Source organism: Fibroporia radiculosa, assembly GCF_000313525.1.
Source record: "Fibroporia radiculosa TFFH 294 genomic supercontigs, scaffold1432, whole genome shotgun sequence".
Classification (NCBI taxonomy): Eukaryota; Fungi; Basidiomycota; class Agaricomycetes; order Polyporales; family Fibroporiaceae; genus Fibroporia; species Fibroporia radiculosa.
This window is the reverse complement of record NW_012133302.1, coordinates 34,069-55,432: the sequence shown is the minus strand read 5'-3', so window position 1 is coordinate 55,432 and position 21,364 is coordinate 34,069. Positions and strand designations below refer to the sequence as shown.

General features: G+C 51.3%; 8 protein-coding genes across 8 annotated transcripts; 4 read left to right on the top strand and 4 right to left on the bottom strand.

Moving 5' to 3' along the window:
* Nucleotides 1-156: 156 nt before the first annotated feature.
* Nucleotides 157-1,520, top strand: FIBRA_02857 (uncharacterized protein; the record flags this gene model as incomplete). The annotated part of the gene is made up of 2 exons (XM_012324708.1): nt 157-654; nt 735-1,520. 2 exons carry the CDS (start codon nt 157-159, stop codon nt 1,518-1,520), a joined length of 1,284 nt encoding a protein of 427 aa, XP_012180098.1.
* A 438-nt stretch (nt 1,521-1,958) lies between these two features.
* FIBRA_02856 (uncharacterized protein) lies at nt 1,959-3,290 on the bottom strand (the record flags this gene model as incomplete). Its single annotated transcript, XM_012324707.1, has 4 exons — nt 1,959-2,503; nt 2,560-2,969; nt 3,024-3,057; nt 3,134-3,290. 4 exons carry the CDS (start codon nt 3,288-3,290, stop codon nt 1,959-1,961), a joined length of 1,146 nt encoding a protein of 381 aa, XP_012180097.1.
* A 569-nt stretch (nt 3,291-3,859) lies between these two features.
* FIBRA_02855 (uncharacterized protein) lies at nt 3,860-6,925 on the top strand (the record flags this gene model as incomplete). The annotated part of the gene is made up of 11 exons (XM_012324706.1): nt 3,860-3,881; nt 3,931-4,033; nt 4,087-4,867; nt 4,929-5,141; nt 5,189-5,330; nt 5,386-5,682; nt 5,742-5,959; nt 6,020-6,228; nt 6,278-6,403; nt 6,456-6,611; nt 6,661-6,925. 11 exons carry the CDS (start codon nt 3,860-3,862, stop codon nt 6,923-6,925), a joined length of 2,532 nt encoding a protein of 843 aa, XP_012180096.1.
* Nucleotides 6,926-7,529: 604 nt separating this feature from the next.
* On the bottom strand, nt 7,530-9,297 carry FIBRA_02854 (uncharacterized protein; the record flags this gene model as incomplete). The annotated part of the gene is made up of 3 exons (XM_012324705.1): nt 7,530-8,653; nt 8,711-9,006; nt 9,065-9,297. The coding sequence occupies 3 exons, from the start codon at nt 9,295-9,297 to the stop codon at nt 7,530-7,532; spliced, it is 1,653 nt and encodes a 550-aa protein (XP_012180095.1).
* A 1,111-nt stretch (nt 9,298-10,408) lies between these two features.
* FIBRA_02853 (uncharacterized protein) lies at nt 10,409-12,361 on the bottom strand (the record flags this gene model as incomplete). The annotated part of the gene is made up of 16 exons (XM_012324704.1): nt 10,409-10,636; nt 10,699-10,812; nt 10,869-10,911; nt 10,973-10,995; nt 11,049-11,069; nt 11,125-11,210; nt 11,270-11,354; nt 11,409-11,432; nt 11,492-11,532; nt 11,587-11,670; nt 11,735-11,793; nt 11,858-11,877; nt 11,928-11,995; nt 12,051-12,090; nt 12,179-12,249; nt 12,346-12,361. The coding sequence occupies 16 exons, from the start codon at nt 12,359-12,361 to the stop codon at nt 10,409-10,411; spliced, it is 1,023 nt and encodes a 340-aa protein (XP_012180094.1).
* Nucleotides 12,362-12,721: 360 nt separating this feature from the next.
* On the bottom strand, nt 12,722-13,767 carry FIBRA_02852 (uncharacterized protein; the record flags this gene model as incomplete). Its single annotated transcript, XM_012324703.1, has 5 exons — nt 12,722-12,763; nt 12,822-12,875; nt 12,932-13,509; nt 13,572-13,696; nt 13,748-13,767. 5 exons carry the CDS (start codon nt 13,765-13,767, stop codon nt 12,722-12,724), a joined length of 819 nt encoding a protein of 272 aa, XP_012180093.1.
* A 3,571-nt stretch (nt 13,768-17,338) lies between these two features.
* FIBRA_02851 (uncharacterized protein) lies at nt 17,339-19,377 on the top strand (the record flags this gene model as incomplete). Its single annotated transcript, XM_012324702.1, has 14 exons — nt 17,339-17,648; nt 17,704-17,711; nt 17,762-17,827; nt 17,880-17,930; nt 17,983-18,143; nt 18,198-18,218; nt 18,278-18,360; nt 18,422-18,563; nt 18,608-18,621; nt 18,690-18,698; nt 18,754-18,890; nt 18,958-19,006; nt 19,054-19,121; nt 19,180-19,377. 14 exons carry the CDS (start codon nt 17,339-17,341, stop codon nt 19,375-19,377), a joined length of 1,317 nt encoding a protein of 438 aa, XP_012180092.1.
* A 297-nt stretch (nt 19,378-19,674) lies between these two features.
* On the top strand, nt 19,675-20,218 carry FIBRA_02850 (uncharacterized protein; the record flags this gene model as incomplete). Its single annotated transcript, XM_012324701.1, has 2 exons — nt 19,675-19,998; nt 20,066-20,218. 2 exons carry the CDS (start codon nt 19,675-19,677, stop codon nt 20,216-20,218), a joined length of 477 nt encoding a protein of 158 aa, XP_012180091.1.
* Between the last annotated feature and the right edge of the window lie 1,146 nt (nt 20,219-21,364).

Below are 21,364 nucleotides of genomic sequence, written 5' to 3'. Positions count from 1 at the left end.
GCAGAACTTTCTGCGAGCCCAGCTGCGTCAACTTTGAACTTCCCTAGTATCTGTACTGGATCTCTCTAACAGATGACGATCAACAAGTGCTTCTTTCCAGCTCGAGCCCTCGGAGCACATCGTGTGGACACCGTGCTTTAACAGGTATATGTGTGCATGACTCATCCTTCCGCTCGACTACCTCTCGCCTCCTGGATCGGGGCCAAACGCGACCATCGCTCTCCAGATGCTTCCGGCAACAGATACGGAAAACTACGGCGGACCAGGTGGCTCTGGTACAGCAGCTATGCTGAGCTTTTCGGAACATATGATGGCGGGTCATTCGATATCCTCGATTTTGATCCGCGGGGTGTCGGCGTGAGCACGCCGTTGCTTCACTGTTTCGATTCGGACGCACAGCAAAAGATATGGGATCTTCCTATCGTCAGCCTTCTTCCCAACATCACAGATAGCTCAATAAGAATGGTGCGCGCTCGCGCGAGAGCAGTCGGTAAGAGATGCGAAGAGCTGAGCGGAGGGAATGGGAAAGTCGATCTTGGCGCTTCTGCAGAAGAGTGGGGAGCCGCTCGATTCATGAGCACCGCAAGCGTCGCAACTGACATGCTGAAGATCACTGAGAAGCTGGGTCAAGATAAAGTGCACTACTGGGGATATGTTGGTATCTCCTGTATCTGACCATGTCGCGAGCTGAAATATGATCCTTTCAGAGCTATGGTACAGTTCTTGGGCAATAGTTTGCCGCGATGTATCCGGACAAGGTGGGCCACATGGTGCTAGATGGTGTCTTCGACGCATACGACTACCGCTCGTCAATGTGGAACACGAACTTTATGAACACCAACTCGATTTTTGACGCGTTCTTCTCGCTACGTCATGTAGCTGGTCCAGACAAGTGCGCGATGTACGACTCGACCCAGCACCGGATTAGGATGAGAGTTGACAGTGTGATGCAGCGTCTCGCAGAAGAGCCTGCTATTGTCCCTTTCGCCCACGGCGGACCCGCTCTCATCACCACAACACAACTTCAGCAGTTTCAGTTCCTAGCGACGTACAGTCCCTTCCAGATTTTCTCCTATCTGGCAGATCTATTGGTGGCCATAGAGCGGAATAACCAGACCGCCCTGGCTTTACTCACGAACGGATTCACGCCTCTCTTCATTTGTGCCGAGACATGTAGAGACGCTCCAGATCACTGGGCTGAGTTCGCCCAAGCACTGGCGGCCATCGCATGCGGAGATGGGGACCCAGTCTCGTACGATTCAGAGGGCCAAAAACGGGACTTTGAGCGCATGTACGCCCAAGCGTCATTTGCTGCTCCCTTCTGGACTGGCCATTACCTTCGCTGCGCCGAATGGCGCATCCGACCCAAGTGGCGCTACACAGGCTCCTTGAAAGCCGCGCAGACCGCTCATCCGCTGTTGCTCCTCTCGCCGCGCTATAACCCTGTGGCCCCGCTCTTACATGCGCAGGCCGTGCAGATACGATACGGAAGAGCGGGCCTCCTTGTGCAGAATTCGTGAAGGCACTGTTCAATCGGTGCCCCGTCGTTGTGCACAGCGAAACATCTCCGTGCGTACTTCTAGCATGGGGTTCTTCCAAAAGAAGGTACCGTGTGTGATGCGAATGAGTTGCCATTGGTAGGGCCGGTGGGCAAGGGTGTGGAGATGTTGTCTCAAGAAGACGCAGAGCTGCTTGATGCTTTGAAGGGTCTGGCTGACGAAATCTCGAAAACGAGACGTTGACTATAGACTGTGTTTGGCCACTATACTGCTTACCTATCACTACTCACAATCAAACCCCATTCAGATTGAGTCTAGCGGAATATGTCGATGGATAAGTAGACAAAACCACAACTTGCTAGTAGCACAAGATACTGGCACATGACAATATGGAGGCATAGCGTCTGGATGCAAACAGGTGAAAGTCATTAAGTAGTGTCACAAGTAGGGCGCAAAGTATCAGAGGACGCAGGCGAGGACACCAACAAGTCCTGCAGCTGCGAGGGGACCACTCATCCTCACTGCAAGACTCCCGCTCGAATGCCCGGAAGCAGAGCCGGTGGTCGTCGGACCTCCACCCCCGCTTATTATGGTCTGTGTTTCGCCAGCGGTACCAGTAGTGCTCGAACTGGCGGAAGATGAAGTGGCTGGTGCAACAGCAGCGATGGCAGCGACCTTCGTCCATGTTGCGGCCGTATTTACAGAGACGTCGCCCTCAGTGTATGGGAAGAACATGACATTTCCCTTGCTGTCGAGCTGTACAAGGGCAGTAATACTTGCCGCGTATGTGGCTGCGGCGTCCTTCGTCGACGGGCCGGTATATGCCTCAGTGGTGTTCGTCTCGACGTTGATGACGTAAGTCGCAGAGCCGTCTTCGGGGATGAAAGCGAATTCCTGCTGGACGCCCTCAGCCTGGAAAAATGATGCAGTCTTTCCCTGCGTTGCGGGTATGGTGCCACCGCCCGCGACTGGGTATGGCTGCGATGCAGGCTGGAAATAGTTGTCTGTAATGTGAGTGTAAGTAGACCCGGCAGAAGTTCACAAGTCAATAGCTCCGTACAGTGGATGACGAATATGTCTGCACTTCCAGCAGGTACGCCAGGCACGTCCAAAAAGTGGATGTGATTTTGAGCGAGCGCCATTACGGGGCTTGTATACGAGGATGGGTATGGCGATTTGTCTGCATCTATCCAGGAAATGGCAGTTGAATTCGCCGAAGTCATCGAGCCCATGTTGAGATAGAAGAGCGAGCCTTGTGAAAGCGCGTAGAATACATTCGTGTCGTGGTCCAAAATGGCGGCAAAGTTGGTGGCATCGAATGAGCCTGTGATGACAGACTGTCGGGACCACGATTTCCCAGCCGCATCGTATATGTGCACCGCCGACGAATCGGAAGAGTTTCCGTTCAAGACGTAGACTGCGTTGAAGAACTGCGCAAGATAGCACGTAGTGTTAACTCCATCGAATGGACTGCATGAACGAGGTCAGTTGATGTAATGCTAAATTCGAGTGCTATCTACTTACGGTCTGCCATTTGCAGTTATATCAGCGGCAGTGCCTGAGCTCAGATAAGTCAGCATTGTACACCAACCTGACAGCATTTCATAAGAAAAGTGATGCAGAAGTGTACACACCGTTGGCCCAAGATTCTTGTGTCCCTGCATTCCAGTCCTTGCCGTCAAGACCGAATGCAAGAAGGTTGAAGCTGGAGTCGAACGAGACGCATGGCGATGACAACACGGTTTGTGATATAACGAGAAGGAAAAGAGAGACAAAGGTCGGCAGACGCATCATGCTATACGCGAAGATGCGGGGGAAGAAATAGACAATGTGATTTTGATTTGCTTCGAGGCTCCGGCGCTTGATGAGATGTATGTCTTGGCAATCACGAGACATCAATGTGGGAACCAATAGATTAAATAATTATTTACAAGGCAAGATAGCATAATAGTTGGAATGACGCTGACTTGTAGCATCGACCTGGCATCGACTCCCAGAAAGACGTGCGGGTCCATTTCTATCGTCTTTCTCAACTCATTGCATGCTCGCCTTGCGATGGTCGCGCATCAAACTGTGTAATTATACTTCAAAAAACAGGAATCTTCACTACTCTGCTGCTTGCCATTCCGTGCAGATGAACTGGTCAGCATCGGTGCTTAGCACGGTTTCATCGGACACTGAGCCTACAATTGTCGTGAACTTTGACAACGGGAAGTATATCTTCAATGTAGGAGAAAATACCGGGAGGTCGTGGCTTCAGAGCAGACGGCATTGGAGAAAAGCCAAGGGCATATTCTTGACCGCTGTAGGGACGCAGAGATGCAGTGGCTTGCCTGGTGAGTTTTTTTCGAGACGCGAGCATGTGCCCGGTGCTCATGCATCGTACCCTGTCTCTTATCACAGAGGACGTCTCGTGCTGATGCTTGGCCAGGGCTATTGATGTTCCTTGCTGATGCCAATATTAAGGGCGTGAACGTGGTTGGCCCCAAGGGTCTCACGCACTACATGGCGTCTATGCGCAATTATCTCTGGCGGTTCGTCTGTACTCCTGACTTCATCATATCGCGTGTATGAAATAACATAACAGTGTTTCCATGTCTCTATCTCTTACTGAAGTCCCATCCGAGCCCGTCTTCAGCGAATCAAATGCACCGGAGCCTGTATACCAAGACGAGAGCATCACGCTATACGCCGTGCCTATACACATATCGCCTGGTAGTTTAGAGGGATTTTCGTCTGGCCATTTCAAAAGGAAACGGTCGCCTTCGCCTTCGTCTCCCTCTAAGCGGCTGCAGGTGGATAGTTCTTCGGAGATTGAGCAAATCCCAGTCTCTCTAGCTACCACAATACAGCGTCCGGACTTTTCTCCATTAGCCTTGCTCGGAGCCCAGGCTGAGGAATGGCGCAGGCTCACGATCGAGAACATGTTCCCGTACAAAACACGTCCATCTGTACCCGGTCCGTCGAAAAAAGAACGCCGAGATCAGAAACAACAGAATAAGCAGAGTAAAGCACAAAAAGATACAGCTGCAGAGGACCAGGATTTGGAGAGGATTGATAATATACCACCCTCGCCGCCAAAATACAATCAAGCGCTTCCCTTCAAGGAACGGCGGTTACCCCCATTCTCGTACTCGGACAGCGGCAAGGGATCGAAAGCGGCACTGTGCTATGTACTAGTCGGACCCCGTGCGCGAGGGAAATTCGACGTCGCCAAATCTGAAGCGCTTGGAGTCCCGAGCGGCCCCCTACGAGGCAAGCTCACGAAGGGTCTTTCAGTCACGTTCACCGTAGCAGACGAGAACGGAAACAAAGTAGAACGCGTCGTGAGGCCCGAGGACTGCATAGGACCGACTGAAAAGCCTCAGGTATATATGAAGAAAAAAACCCCGTAACGTAGATAGCTGATGAGTGTTTGATTGTTTCCAGGTCATGCTCTTGTTGGATGTACCAACACCGGACCATATACCGGAGTTGATCGCATCATTTACTGAAAACCCGTTTTATGCGCGATTCAGGTCCAAATTGGAGAAAGACTGGGACGACTACGGCGTACACCTGGTCTTTCATCTATGTGGACTCGGCGTGCTTGAGGACGAGAGATACAAAGCGTTCATGAGAGGCTTCGCGGATGGAGCCCACGTATGTCGCTCTCTTATATGCGATGTATGCTTCCTGATATCGTACAGCATCTCGTTTCGTCGCGCGAACATGCCGCAGACCCAGCGACATTCACTAGCGCCGCGTATACCCAGCTTCGACTGAATCAGCTCGATGCAGAAATGTTTCCAGTGCCATATATCAGCGCGAGCCCACGACGGCCTCTCACATGTACGCAGTTCACAGAGCTATCCGTCGACTTGATTCCTGATTTATTTTAAATCAGCAATATCTGGTTTGCCTCCCAAAACAGAGCTCCTCCTTTCTAATCGCCTAATCGAAATGCGTCCTCCTAGTGAACCTCGTCACGACGAGCAGGCACAATCCTACGACCACTTCCACCCTGCAATCGAGCAGATTCCTTCACTCAATCTACCTTCTGCTGTCTTTCAGAGCTTTGCCGCAGCCAAGGCGAGAGTAAGCCGGTCCTCGCGAGCGGGGGCTTCTATGCCGAAACCGGGAGACGATGTCGAGATCACTCCGCTGGGAACCAGCAGCGCGTTACCGAGCAAGTATCGGAACGGTGAGCTCATTTCCGCCGTTGACTCTTCAGTACCATGCTGAGTATTCCTATAACGTTAGTCTCGAGTACTCTTGTGCGAATTCCAAAATGTGGAAGTATTCTGCTCGACAGCGGTGAAGGCACATGGGGACAGCTTGCACGCATGTTCGGCGACGATGTCGACCGACGCTCAACGGGGGTGTGGGAGGTCTTGCGCGATCTCAAGTGTATCTTCCTTAGTCATATGCACGGAGATCACCATATTGGCTTGTCTAAGATCCTGGCCATGCGATCGATGGTAAGTTTTCAAAATCAGAGATCTAGCGAACCTACCTGAGGATCCTAACACCTTCTGAAGATGAATCCCTCTCCCAGTGAACCTTTGTATGTTGTTGGCTTACGAAGTACAATTCTGTACCTACAGGAGCAGTGTGAGCTAGAGGACCTTGGTCTTGGTAACGAGGAGAATGGTGTCGTCCCGATACTGGCTGATGCGCTGAATTGGCGGAGTCCTCGTGGGTACGCTGCAGCGGGCAAAGATGATGAGCCTTTCATGAATGGGGAAACGTACGCCATCTATCAATTGCACGCTTGTACTTGTCTAACATTACGTTAGATCGCGGCGTACTGCTGCAAGCATGTGTCTCGCGTTGGGTCTGGAGAGCTTCACGACAGTAGACGTCGCGCATAAAACTAGATGTTACGGGGCAGTGATCAAACATCGAGATGGCTGGAGCATTGTGTGCGTTTGTTCGTCTCATTTATAATGTCGTTGTAATGTTTCTTCCACCCAGCTACTCGGCAGACACAACACCCACAAATAATCTGGTGCGAGCTGGCCAGAACGCTACGCTGTTGATCCATGAAGCAACCATGGCAGACGACCAGGAAGAGATGGCGCGTGACAAAGCCCATAGTACATGTGGACAAGCCATTACCATCGCCAAAAGGTGTGCTCTCATCTCTTGGACCGATTCTCGTTCTCAGTTCGTACACCAGAATGAACGCGGAGAAACTCCTGCTCACCCACTTCTCCGCACGCTACCCGAAGATGCCTCGCGTTGAACGGAGCCCACCGGGCAGCCCATCGTCGGCCCGCCCACGGGGTCCGCTCCTCGCACTCGCATTCGACCACGCAAGGTTCAAGATCGCAGACATGTGGAAGCTCAATACATATCTCCCCGCGATCGAACGCAACTTTACAGAAACAGCAGCAGAAGAAGGTGATGTAGAGCAGGACGATAACACTGGAGTATCGTGGTAGACGTGTAACGTCCGTTTGCTAATGGGAAGGGCGGTCTAGACGTGCGAAATGGATTGCTATGCTATGTAATCTTTGCTCCCTCGTCGATTCCTTTGAGTGACCTTCGAGCACGTAATGATATAGCCTGCAGACCCCAATCCTGCGTATTCGCATGCCGTCCCATCTGCGTTGTCACTCAATCGGCCAGATCTGCGGTTTTAATAATGAATTGAACGCGTATTATGGACTGATGGACTAATTGCCGCCGGGTGAGCACAACCCTTTGTGAAAGTCCTTTCCCCGGTACTGGTAGATTGAATATCAAGGGGCATGCCGTATTATTCATGAAGCAGCCGGCCACCTACGAAGAATCCTCTATTGTGACTTCACTAGGGCTTGACCCGCCGGCTTGCTTTCATATGTTCAATTCTGCCGATTTTTGTGCGTCAGCACGTCTAGACCTCCCCACGGCAGAATTGCCAACATCTCGGGACATTGAGATCAGCCGTCTGCCACATCGGAGTATTCACGAAGATCGGAATGAATGGCATAATACAATACAGGGTGGACACTATTAGAAGTACAATTGGAGCCCTCTCCGAGTCGCATTAGGATTCAGAACAGGTCAGATTTGCAGATCCGCCACCTCTGCAATCTCGATCCTCTCTTCGTCGCCCTTCCGTTCAATGCTGATCTCCGACGAGCTCGAATCGCGCACGTCCGCTGCTCTCCTCAGCTCCTCGACCGATGTCGCGCGTCTGCCCCCAAGGAACACTCGGCCTCCAGGCGAGTCCTCCAGCGATCTCACGATGATGTCCTTCTCAAACAGGTACTTGATGTCCTCCAACGCATATCCCTTCGTCTCCGGCAGGAAGAAGTACACCCATGCGGACATGACGATGCAGCAGAGGCCAAAGAGGAGGAAAGTCCCGTATGTAATATGGTCAAGCATAACCGGCGTCAGGCGCGATATCGTGAACGAGAACAACCAGTTGACGCAGACGGCGCAGGTCATGACGGCTGGGCGGAGGTGGTTCGGCGAGACCTCGCTGGCGACGACCCACGGTAGAGGGCCCCAACCGATACAGTAAAAAACGGCGTAGAGGTAGACGGCCACGATAGAGACATAGCTTGCTGGAACGATCGTGGTCTGCGGATGGACAGCGCTGAATCCGCCAATCCACAGCATTGCAAATCCCTGTCCCAAGCCGCCGACAAAAAGACACATTTTGCGACCCCAGCTCTCGACGGCGAGCGCGAGGGTCAGTCCCACAGCAATCACTTTGACCAAGCCGTAGATCCCCGTGGCAAATAGGCCGGACGTAGTTCCAGATATTCCGAGCCCCGCAAAGATCTGCGGGCTGAAGTAATTGATCGCGTTCGTGCCTGTCCATTGCTGGAAGAACGTCGCGATGGAGGGGATGAGGCACCGGAGTGCGATCTTACGCGACTCGCCCATCATGCGGAACTGCATGAGCATGGATACACGCTGTTTGCCCACAAAGTCCGCCTTGATCTCGTCCAGCGTGAGGAGGACGGCTTTGTCATCAACAGACGTCCTGACGACGTACGCCAGCGTTTCCGCTGCTTCGGCGTAGCGCCCCCTCTCCACTAACCACCGAGGCGACTCGGGCTGCGGGAGCATCATGAGGACGAAGAGGACGCCTGGAACTAGCTGCACGAGGAAAGGCATCCTCCACTGCATGTCGCCGCTTGGAAGGTTGATAGAAGAACTATAGTTGACCCAGACTGTGGTCCGTATATGAGTGATTCTGGGCAGAATACAGAGATAGCAGGAACACGTACAACTCAACATCATTCCTACATTGTTTGAGAATTGGACGAGGCCCGTGCATCGCCCTCTGATGTGTCTTGGCATGCACTCCGACACATACGACGGTGCCAGAGCGGATACCATGCCCACTCCGAGGCCGGCAAAGAACCGACTGAAGTAGAGCACCCGCAGGGCGACAACTTGATTGCTTCCAAGACCTACAATAGCCTGAAGGAGACTGCCGATGATATAAATGATACCAGATGCAATGAGAGACCATTTCCTCCCAAATCGACTGGATATCCAACTAGTTCCGAGTACGCCAAAGCTGATGATTCGAGACGGCCAAGTGAGCTACGGCACGGCGAACGAACGGGCGAACCTACAAGCACCCCCCTTGCATAATGGACACGATGTTCCCATTGAAGTTAGCTTGGGCAGAGGCAGACATCTTGTTGATCCCAAAGTAATCTTGGAATGACGCGAGAGTCAAAATGCCACCCATCAGCCCAGTGTCCCAGCCGTAAAAAATGGATCCCATGGAGGCGGATAAGGCCAGAATGTAAGCATTGCGGTGTCGCGAAACTTCAGCCAGTGTGCCCTTGATTGTGAAGCCCATGGCGTGAAGCTGCTAGCAGCTGGAGACCGAGGGAAGTTGGCGCGCTTCCGCCGGTATGTTATATAACGCTGACATTCCCATTGTGTCATTGGAGAACCGCCGGCTACTGAAAGACCAGCGGGCTTTGGACGCGAGAGATAGGTGGTCATAAGACTGTCACGGAGTGCCGCAGCTTGGCGGATCCAATACAGGCAAAGCTAGAAGATGAATCGAGGTCACCTGCTCCTCTCTTGTATTCTGCTGACTCGTTTCCAGGATGAGTCGGGACGTCTGGACCCGCGAGAGCAAGCATCTAGTACCTGGATGACCATTGACCACAACCGTGGCACGGCTGACTGCGGGATGAGTGTACCCAGGGACCGAGGTCAAGTGGTGTCAGCGATGTGTCGTTGCGCTAAGCGAAGTGGGCGGCTGTACTCCAGTTGTGGCACAGCAAAAAGCCAATTTGAATATGTTGCTTTGTCTTGATGTCGACAAGGCCCACGCACTGGAAAGGCAAGGATGCATCGTATGAAGCCTGAGCTCTCACAAGAATGGTGGTGTCTGTAGAGTAATTGTGCCGGGAGTCACACCTTGTTAGTTCCCGCAGCGACAGATCCAGTTGTATCAACAAGGCTGCAAGACGAGACTAGTGGCTTTCAAGAAGAGTTCGCTGCCAGTCCTGTTAGCCCTCAGACTTAGTCATATATATCCACGTACATTCCGCTGAATGATGAGATTGCAATAGTTCAGGTTGCATTGACGGACTAGCGCGAAATCGCAATATGAAGGACTTTCATAAGAGACGCTGTGGCGATTCAAAGTTGCTTTCTACGATAACCGCTCGTAAACTTGATTGATGATTGACCAAGACCGGTGATCAGCGACCCCAGATACAGCTCGAGCCCTCCGATCCTACTGTGAATCCACAACCTGAGTGCCTCAATGGGTCAGTTTATCTCTACAGATCTGTGGTACAGGGCCTCGACAAAATCAACTTTTCCCTATCATACAGATTCACGCCCCACATCACTCTCTGCGCCATCCTGATGCAGCAGCGCGCGGCAGTCATTTCGCACTTTCTACCTCTCGTCATGCCACATCGTCACCAACATCTTCTACCCCTCTTCGCTCAAGAAGCCCGCACGGTGATGACACTGACGCTATACCCTGGCGCTGTGTAGTCAAACGTCTCGCCCGTCGCGATCGTGCTATCCACAGGCACTGCAGCATACGGCGTCTCCGGTGTGTTGCTGGTCGTCTCGGAGCCCTGCAGCACCTGCAGCGTCCCTTCGCTCGCGACCGTGGCAAAGGGGAGCTCAAATGTCAGCGCTGCATCGGTGCCTACGGTGTTCGCGATCTATTGCAGAATGAGTTTATTTATGAGGGCAGCGTGCCCGAGCTCCAGCGATGGACGCGTACCTTGATGTATATGTCTCCAGTCGACGAGGCGCGCGAGACGGTCCAGTAGACCGTACCGTTATATGTCGGCAGTGTGCTTGGCAGATACTCGTCGCCGAGGTTCGTGCTGAAAAGCTACTCGGAAAATTCACTTAAGTGGACACATCAAGACGGCTATCGATATTTCGAACCTTCTGAACATAGTAGCTCGTCGATGGGTATACAGTCCCTGCACTAGAGCACATGACATGCGTCAACACAGCCAGAAATGGGGATGAAGCAGCGTGACACAGACTCGAAATTGACTAGATCGGGTGTCTATCGAACGATGAATGAGGTAAGAAAGACATGTCGGGTGGTCTAGCACTCACCCACTGCGAACTGTTCACCAGCTAAAGCAGCCCGACTGTCAAAATGCCACCTTTCGTATACGACAGAGCTACGAACCTGCAATAAGGGCGCATACGATGCCGCAAAAACGATATCACTGTTCCTCTCCAGGCCAGTCATAAATGCTGCCTCGGCGGTCGAGCCTAGTGTTACATTAAACACGTCGGTCTTGAGTGACAGAAATGAAAGTAGCGTTACGTACTCTGCATAGTCGGGTAGAGCAGTCGCCCGTACTCAGATGAGCCATACAGGTCGCTTTCGTTCGTCGACGTTGCAGCGTATTCACCCTAGGAGTCGGGGTTGTTCAGAAGAGCATATTATATGTATTTATGTAGACGAACCTCAAAATAGCGAGTTCCGTTTCGCTGGAGTCGGAGGAATGCGCATCAGTACAAAAGCAAAGATAGATGTCCTTGATCCATACCTCAAAGCTATCGTAGTAAAACGCGTTCTCGACGAACCATTCTACCGCACGTCGTCAGCATCGCAGCTTCATGAACTGTGTTCGACTCTGCCCACCTGGAGTCTGATACACGTGGACGTCGTACTGCAGCGGGGTTGGGTAAATAACCGGATTGAACGGATATGTCGTCGCGATATAATCTGATGATGACCACACCAACCAGAGCTGTAACGAATATGATTAAGACCATCGCACAGGACTCACTCAATTGTGGGAACTCGGCCTTGAGAGCATCGACGAACGTAGGCCACCTGTATGTATACCTGTTCCCAAAGAATGCATTATTTCAGTATGCTGTACGCCAACTTCACGCGACAAAATTCTTACGTGGACGAAGCAAAAAAGTCCTGGACACTGTCGTCAGATCATCGTAAAGCAGATTCGTGACAGAACACACCTCGTTTCCAACCTCGACATAGTTCAACTCAAACGGCTCCGGGTGGCCCATAGCAGCACGGATCGCAGCTGCAACGCCGAGTGACATCAGCCGTGACACCGATGCCGAGTGAAGCATGCACACCTTGTGGGTTCGTAGCAGCGTCACCGATCACGAAGTTTATCTATTCAATTCGTCAGAAGATCGTTGAAGCGCGCATTGAAGTTGTGCGGGCCCAGCGCCTGTGGGGCGAAATGAATGACAGAACGTACCTGATCGATCGCCTGCTGGACGTACGGCTCCAGTTCGCCATCTGGGATGCTCTCCCCATCCAAGGAGTAACCTACGCAATGCACGTTGAGAAAATGTCAAACATATTGCCAGTCAGATCCAGACTGAGAATAGTGCTTTGAGCGGGAAGCGGTTGAAGACCACTTACCAGACCAGACGGCCATGAACGGCTCCATCCCAGCGTCCTCAATGAATATCAAGTATTCATATAACCCCAACCCGCTTCAAGACGTTGATATATGCGCAGACACAGCAAGCAGACACAGACAGACAAACGTAACCAGCGAGAGACGACATAGACGCTCAAAGTGAGAACGGGAACAGGACAGATAGGAAGAAAACACGCACTCAGTGTTCACGTAGCCCCAATCTCCCATCCTTCCGGGTCGGTCGAGCAGAGGCCCCACAGTCGCGTTCCACTGCCAACGAGTCGCGAACGTTTGCCCCTATATATGCGCATATATGGACCCAATACGTCCACGTCGCGATACGATGGGCAGCAAAAGATCAGAAAGGCACAAGCGTTAGATTGTACATCGATCGGTCAACGCTTGAAGACTCGCCTCCTGATAATGGCGGACATCATCGAGTCAGGTCACAAAATGGAGAGGGAACAGCACGCACTAGGTTGTTTCCTCCTGGAAATCTGAAGAAGGCGGGCTTCATATCTGCTAGGGTCTATATATAGACCAATTTGTTTGCACAAGCTTATTGCTTCGTAGATCAGTACATACCTCTGCGATGTCAGCACGCATCCCATTAGCCTGTCCCTTCCACGTCGGGGGAAACAGCGAGAGCAAAGCAAAATGCACTGTTTCCCCCGCCGCCTGTTCCCCATCGAACGTTACAAAGAAAGTGTTGTTATTGTTCGCCGGGGTGGCTGAAGGGGTAAGCGTCAAAGCAATCTGCGCCCAGTCGGAAGACGGAGAAATAGTTATGCTGTTGGAAGCGAGCACCGAGTTGGCGGAAGAAAGTAAGCCAAGGGTGAGAGTCAGCGCGGAGGAAGAGACAGAAGGGAATCGGTAGTAGAGCGAGGCATCGTATGTCCATGAGGGGTCTACCTTGATACCTGCAGGGAGAAGAGGGGTAAGCGTATCGATGTTTGAATGGAGGACTGACGTTACAATGATGAATCGACGAGGATGCTCACCCCAATACCCCGGATTCGCGAATCCCACGGTGCCGCTGGCGTCTCCTGGTATTACAACCTGCAACGAGTTCGGGAGGGCGCTTGACACGGGTACAGTGTCTGCGATAACAGTAAGCTGTGCATCGCCGATTGCCGTCCAGGGCTCAAGAGCCTCAGTTGTGTCTGCCACGGGATTGAATTCAACAGACTGAACTGAGTCATACAGACGACATAAGGAAACACACTGGGCGTGACTTGCTGAAACGCTCTGTTTTGGATGACTGTAGGCAGGAGCGGGAAAATCTGAGCGTTATGGCCAACCTGAGTGAAGAAAGGACGCACGCTCGGCATACAAACCGCCATCTCCGCTCTAGGAGAAAGGGTGAGGATATGACCATAGATTACTTTTCTCGTCGCTCACGTGCTGCACATGAAGAGCATAGTAAGTGGTTATCGGAGAACATACGATTACTTGGTACGTACGTTGATATCCTGTTGCGGAGACGACATGTAGGTAGGATGAGCGACTCTCCTAGCATAGTGCGAAGAACTACGCGATGCGTACCTCGAACATCTGACCATCTACGGATGCCTGTAAGTGAAGGAGAGTGCGTATTTTCGTTCAAGCAGCACTCACACAGCGTCGTAGGTATCGCATGGCTCGCCGACGCACTAATGCTGACAGTCGTCACGGCCTCGGCTCCTGGTACGCGCCAGAGGCTTCCAGCGACTAGAACCGCACAGATCGAGACACGGCGGAGCAAAAGCATCGCGGCGTTGTTCTTCTGTCCAGAGGCGCAAGAAACCCTCTGCATGAGCTTATATATCGCGCTGGCGATGGGAAACAACGGAGGACTGGCGAGAGAAGCGCAGCTCACGGGGGCGGCCCAGCCATGGGTAGGCCGTCCATCGTACACAGGAGAAACGTTCTACGCCGGAAATTGCTGACTCGTTGAATTCAGATATAAAATCAGGCCCGCAGGAGAGCAGTCGCGTGATGGATAAATGGTGGAGAAACACTGTCCACGGTGAGGGCCCGGCCCGCGAGAGTGTATGAGTGTGCAAGGCTCGTGATTGAGTTGTATACTTAGAACAGAATCTAAGAGGCGAATTGGAAGCGTGGAGTGTATACACTGTGTTCCAGCGGCGCGTAAGAGCAAGCCAGTAATCTGAATCTGACCTGCCAGTGTGTGACCAGTCAGAGCGAGACTGGAGAGGAATGCTGGCGGCGCCAAATGCACCGCGCGATCACCGATCGTTGCTTCACGTGCACTGTGTAGCACCTGCCAGGCCAGGGCCGCCTACGTTTTGCTTCCGTTCACGATGAACACAGGCGTACGCTCCGCAAGTACGGATCCACAGCCCGGACACTCCAAGTACCAGAGGTCAAGAACATCCGAACAACTCCTACTCTCAAAGAAAGATAGAGACTGCCACCCTAGCGTGGTGTCGATGGCCGTGAAAACGACTCGGACCATGTTCACCATGAGCACAAATATATGCTACTGGCTACTGTCTCGTAATTTATAAGGAGTTTACGATTGGTCTCACGTCTGGGTGCATTCTATCTTTACTATCTAAGTCCCCTAAGTCCATTGACGTGCGAAGTTCTGTCGCTCTATATATGATTCATGTTGTCCAATTTGCTGCCATGCGGACCTTGCCACGTACGTCTGTCTCGTTTCTCATGAGGATTATAACGAAAACTAAATCGAATATGCGCCACTTTCGATGTGTTGGTAGGAACGATGACCGAGGGGTAGTTTCCTCGATTCCATGAGACTGAGGCGGCGCAAATAGCACATGCGCGAGTCCCCGGGCCGCTACATTGAATTCCTAAAGCGAATGACAGTAACACATCCCGTCAACCAGGGTAAATTTATCGTGCATCAATCACTCGGATGCATGGGAGCTCTTTGTATCTTGAATACTTCTGATCATCTTCAAAGGCTCCGAGTCGAGAGAATGTACCACTAGATATATTGCAAGGTATCTTTTATCGCCGCAAAGCGTTGTCTTGATCGTGTATTTATGAAGCACTTCAGAATTTATTGCGTTCGGTCACCGATCAGGTCACCGATACTCGGTAGCGGCCCGTCTTCCTTATTTGAATATCGACATACCTGGAGACAAGATGTTTATTTGACTGGTTCAGGTCGTAGCTAAGATCCGAAGACTTTCTGATTCATGCTGCGCTCATTTTGGTGCTGTAGAGCCATGATGGCTAACCTATGCCATAATGAATGCCTCTAACGGTTGTATTGTGCATGTAGCCGCTACATGAGTCTCTTCGAGGTTTGTAATTTTCAGATCTGCTTTCTCGGTCTCCCGTGACGTGCATGAAGAGACTGCGCATGGAATCCTAAATGCTTAATTCTTAACACAGCCTTTGCCGAACTTGGGATGAATTTGTACGGGGACAAACTTTTGTAGCTGTGACGATTCTGTCTCGTCCGATTTCTAACGACGCCCTCTGTGGTCGCCAATGAGTCTTCCGACGCCTCGGTCACTGCACCGGCGCCTTGACCTCGGATGGTTGCCTTAGAGCACACGAACAATTTCGGCTTCAGTGTTCGTCATCGTGTTGCCTTGAGCATTCAATTCGGGTGTACCATTATGTCTCGACAGTCGACACAACGACTTGCAGATGACTTATAGACTAAATTTCGGTCACACAGAGTCTCATGTCTAGACTGCAAATATCTAGGACCAGACGCGCATTTACGACATCCCATAGGTTGCTGTACTAGAACGAGTCTTTATTCTTCAACTAGATTGCGCAAGCTCTAGATGATCTGGTGCCAATTTTACATTCCTCGTGAGTATCGAAGTGTAAGTATTTGGTTTTTGAAATACCTTCAACATTATTTGACCTACAAACATCTGAGTGTTCAGGCCCGCTCTCCGGTCGTTGACTAAAGGGGAAGCCGCGTAGCCCAATGTGGCTAGACGCATCTGCCTCAGGCTGACGGCAACCGCCGAGCGTGTCAAGCGGTCCTGACTTCTAATCTCGCGTAGGCGTCCTTGTTGACATTTTGAACAACGGTCCTGTCTCACCCGCCACGCGCATCGCCATGCCTCATGTACGTCTATGACAACCTACCACTGGCAATTCCCTGTCTTTGAGGGCTATTAATCCCAAGCCTAATACAAGACGGCGTGCGAACAACGCCAGACATTTGTTGTCCGCAATGGCTCATATCCGCGACTACAGTCTGCCTAGCATCTAATTTCCGTTTTCCTGCACGAGTTAGTCATTCACGTCAATCTGTGTGTCGTGACCGCTAGAATACTGAAGATGCGCCCGCACGGTAGGCGAAATCAAAATTCCGCTCTCCTGGGAATCTATCCGTGAGTTCGTTTCCGTGAGCTTAGTGTCTCTCCGTGCCATGTATATGAGAGCTATGAGTCATTTTGTGAAGTCCAGTGCGCCTCATGTCCTACATTGACGTAGCATCTACAATGACTGCATGGTTTTGTTGTCCACGGGCCGAATAGCTGCTAGCCCCTCAGGCGGCTGGCAGCAGACGAACCCTAAGAATGGAGTTACTGATTCAGATCTTCTGATAGTCTGCTGGCTGCGATATCAGACTAGAATCGTGCACGGTCACCTGCCAGAAGTCGTTGACTCTTCAATGGCTCCGAACACGTCGTGGGAGAGCAGCTAGGCAAAGTCAAATCCAGCTCCGCTAGTAAAATGACTTCACAAGGCTTCATTCTCTCGCTCGCCCACTCGTGGTGAATTTCCGCGCAAACAGCATCTCGTCTCCCGATCTTAAGTTCGCGCCTGTGTCGTGCTATCGAGACATCTTGTCAGCTTTATGGAGGATTACACTGTCTTCTTGCTGGGGCCGAGATCATTGCTGTTCCTGCGTCGCAGACGATATAAGTTGGGCGTCCATCTATCCCTCGCATCATCCCCTTCCGCCCTACCTTCATCATGATGTTCTCCAACAGTCCTGAGTATCGCGCTAGGTATGGTCATACCCGTCTCCCGCAATCGATGTTCATCATGGACTTTGATTTCAGGCTAGGGAAGCCATTCGTCCCTCCACCTATCACTCTGAAGCAAATACATGACGCCGTCCCGAAACATCTCCTACGCAAAGACCCATGGCGATCCACATACTTCTGTATCCGGGACGTCTCCTTTTGCGGACTTTTTTTCTACTTTGGGCTGTCGATCGAGCGTATTCTGCGTAGCGAGTTTGGGGGGTACCTTCCTTTAACAGCTGCCTGGCAGGTGAAATTGGGCAGAGCGCTGCTGTGGATGGCGTATTGGTGGTGGCAAGGCCTTTCGTTTGCAAGCTTTTTTTGTCTTGGTGAGTGTATTCTCGATCACACTACCAAATGAGTGCTGAGATCGTTCTCCGCAAGCTCATGAGGTGAGGGATTTTCATTTCATGTCCGTGCCTGCGACTACTCACGTGCGTAGTTTGGTCACCAAACGCTGTATCACAACAAATATGTCAACGATATACTGGGATACTTCTTCCACGCCGTATGTATCGATATCGGCCGCATTATGCTCTTTGTGCTCATTCGTGTCACAGGCAATCCTTGCCCCGTTCTTTGCTTGGAAGGCAAGTCATAATGCACACCATGTTAGTGATCTCGTGAAATGTTGACCTGCCCCGACTAATAGAATGTTTTCAGCGCACGGTCGCGTCCATCGAACGAGATGAGAATTATGTGCCGTACGAAAGGAGCTACTATCAGCTGCCGCCGAAGGAGCGTGCGACCACAGCAGACTACCTCGAGGTTCTGGACGAGACTCCCATCTTAACGATGGGACGGCTGCTGATAATGCAATGCGTGTGAGTACCTTCGGTTATTAACCAACAATCATGTCTGTTAAAATTAACTTCTAGTGGCTGGTGGCTGTATATGACGTATGCCTCTGCTCCTTGTCAGTCCCGTTCTTCGAATGCTAACACAAACATCCGATCAGGACCAACGCTATGGGTTCTAGGAGATACCCTAAAGGCACAAACCATTTCTCCCCTTACTCGTCTCTCTTCCGCCCTGAGGAGCGTACGTGTGAACCACTCCTCACGCCCTCAAACTGGTCCCGCTGACTGTCTTGGGAACTCAGGGCTGGGCATTGTGTTATCCGACATTGGTCTGATCGGAATGGGCTCGATTCTGTACTACGCATCCAAGCTTTACGGCGGAAAGGCGGTTCTCATGTACTACTTCATCCCATATGTGGTACGCGGCGTGTTTTTCTGGGCTCGGTCTGTCCTCACTAATTCCGTGTTTCTTCACTTCTCTCCGACAGCTATGTAACCATTGGTGAGTCAATTTCCATTTGCCCTGCGTCGTGTCCTGATTGATTCTCCCGCGTTGCACTAACCTCTCAGGATTGGTGCGTAGGCGCCCGGAAAGCATGTGCAGCTAGAGATTGACCACGGGACTGTGTTTCAGTTATGCTCACGTATCTGCACCATTCGGACCCAACCATCCCACATTACCGTAAGGAGCAGTGGTCCTGGGTGCGCGGAGCGGCGGCGACAGTCGACCGGCCTTTGCTCGGCTGGATGGGGCGGTTTTTCCTGCATAATGTGCGCCTTTCACTTCTTTCGCTTCTTTCCCTGACCCTACGCTGATTCCTCGGGGTGCCGTGTACAGGTATCGCACGACCATGTAGCGCACCATTTCTTCTCATATGCGCCGTTCTGTGCGTTTTTCTCGCCTAGATGTTTTCGCCGCTCACTCTTGGGGCAGATAATCAGCCGGAGATTACGAAGTGTATCCGGGGGGTCTTGAAAGACCATTACAACTACGACTCAACGGTGCGTGTTCATTTAGGACACCTAATGAGGTCTAATTTTGGCAAATGCGGGTGTTCAGAATTCGTTCTACGCCCTCTACCGCTCTTTCACGCAGTGTATGTTCATTGAGGAAGAGGGTGCGATTGTGTTTTACAAGAACAAACATGGACAGGCAGCCCGGGAAGTGGCGGAAGACCAGTTGAAAATCATTGACGAGCGGTGGAAAGCAGAGGATGGAAGACTGCAGTGCTGCCATGAATCAGTGAGCGGCTTCTAGCAGACGCTAGGACCGACCGTGTGGATTGTATCTGTAACTGATTTAGAGGATTGGGCCATTATGTATCTTCAGACCCTACGACTGTATGTTAATTTTTCTCGAACGTGAGCAAGAGTGATCTTGAAGAGACAAGGAAAAATGAATGCCAGGACCACCCTCGGCAATTACCGCGAGGTCCCACGATGCGATTCACGTGCTGCTGTTTACTCCTTTGCGTGTGCTCAGTTTCTGAGGCCTCCCAACCTGTCCACCTCGTCCACTAATTGCCTTGTCTTTCTCTGTGTCTGAGCACCCCTCATGGCGACAGGGCAGATCGATTTTTCTCTCTCTCAGCTGTCGCTGCACTCTTCTGGCTCCACCAGCGAGGCGGAGGACTGGGACCGCTCAATGAATCTGCAGTCCGAGCCGGAGCTTCAATCACAGACGCCACGAAATTCGGTAGCTTTCCCTGGAGGGATAGGAGGAGCAGAGAGTGAACACACAGCAGGACATGGCCGGAGTGTGAGAGGAAACTCGAAGAGAACGTTAAGCGAGCTACTCAAGCTACATGCAGAGAAGGGGAGGGACGTAACGTTCAGTGCTGAAGAAGCTGGTCGAATAGCAGAGGTACTCGGCCGATGGGTGCGCATCCTTCGTTACTATTTTTCTCGAGCACATTCATTGATGTGTTCGTTGTGGTCGAGCACAGATTAATTCAGGCTCCTCACCATATGAGACCGACGACGACTTCTTCTCGCGCTCTCAGGATGACTCAGTGTTGTCTTCCAGACGATCTCCTGCAATTGACTCTCCAGGTCGACCACGAGGCCAAAGCGAGAGTGTTGTGAACACCGCCTCATAACGTTGCGGCTGGATACTTATTGCATAGAGTCAACTGGCGCTCCTAGTCTATATGTGGCCCCAGTGAGCGGCGAGCAGCGTCACTGCCTGGTTCGGTAGGTTTGTCACTATTTCACTCTTGTCTGATTCTGACTGATATGTAACAGACCTTAGAAGCCTACATATCATTAACTGCGTTATATCCAACATTATACCTCACGACCTCTCACGACCCGTCATGACCTGTTACGCCCTTCTACTTGCCATTTTGCATATTTATCTCTTTCCACTTTGTCTCGCGCTACGTGTCTCCATCTACGATTTACTTACGCTCGTCCTACGCTCTCGGATGATTCTAATACTCATCACGCTGTCTATATTCGTCTATTCTGACTATACAAATTTCAAAATCAAATAACCCAACATCTGTCGGCACCGAGTGCGTTCATGCGTGGCCATCTAACAGGTATTTGTGTCCTCCAAGGCCTTCCTCTGAACTAGCTTCAGCATCTCAAATCTGTGTCATTAATTTTGAAGTTGAAAACTGGCATTATTTGGCTCTGTTAAGATCCAAAGCTCTTGACATACAAGTGCAAATAAATGATCTCACTTCGGTAAACTGGGTCATTGATTCATATAGACCAGGTTAACAGCTAGACCATCCTTCTCGCTCTCAAGTTGGAAATTTCTTCATTGGTAGATCTATAATTTAGAGATGTCTTTCTCTAACTTGCGTTCTGCACGTCTGTCAAAAGAATCAAGGTCGTACGTCAAATCGCCCACCAATTCCGATCAGACGGCGGAAAATGACATCACGAGCACACTAACAACAAAAGACCCTCAAATGTCGGTCAATATAGTTCCACTCCATGACATGCACAAATCGCTTCCGCCCTCGCTAGAAGTCAGACAGACTTCCGACCGAGGCAAAAGTGTATATTCTAAGCAGACGTGTAAGGCAGGTGAGGATATCTACTTTTGCTTTTGCACCGTCTCACATCTCATTAGGCACTGTCCTTATCACCGTCAAGCCTCATGTCAGCGTTCTATCTGCCGCGTCTATGGAATCGTACTGTTCCTATTGCTGCGGACCAGCAAGGACAAGTTTAAAACGATGCACTCGGTGTCGTACAGTATACTATTGCGATTCTGTGTGTTCCCCCCAAGT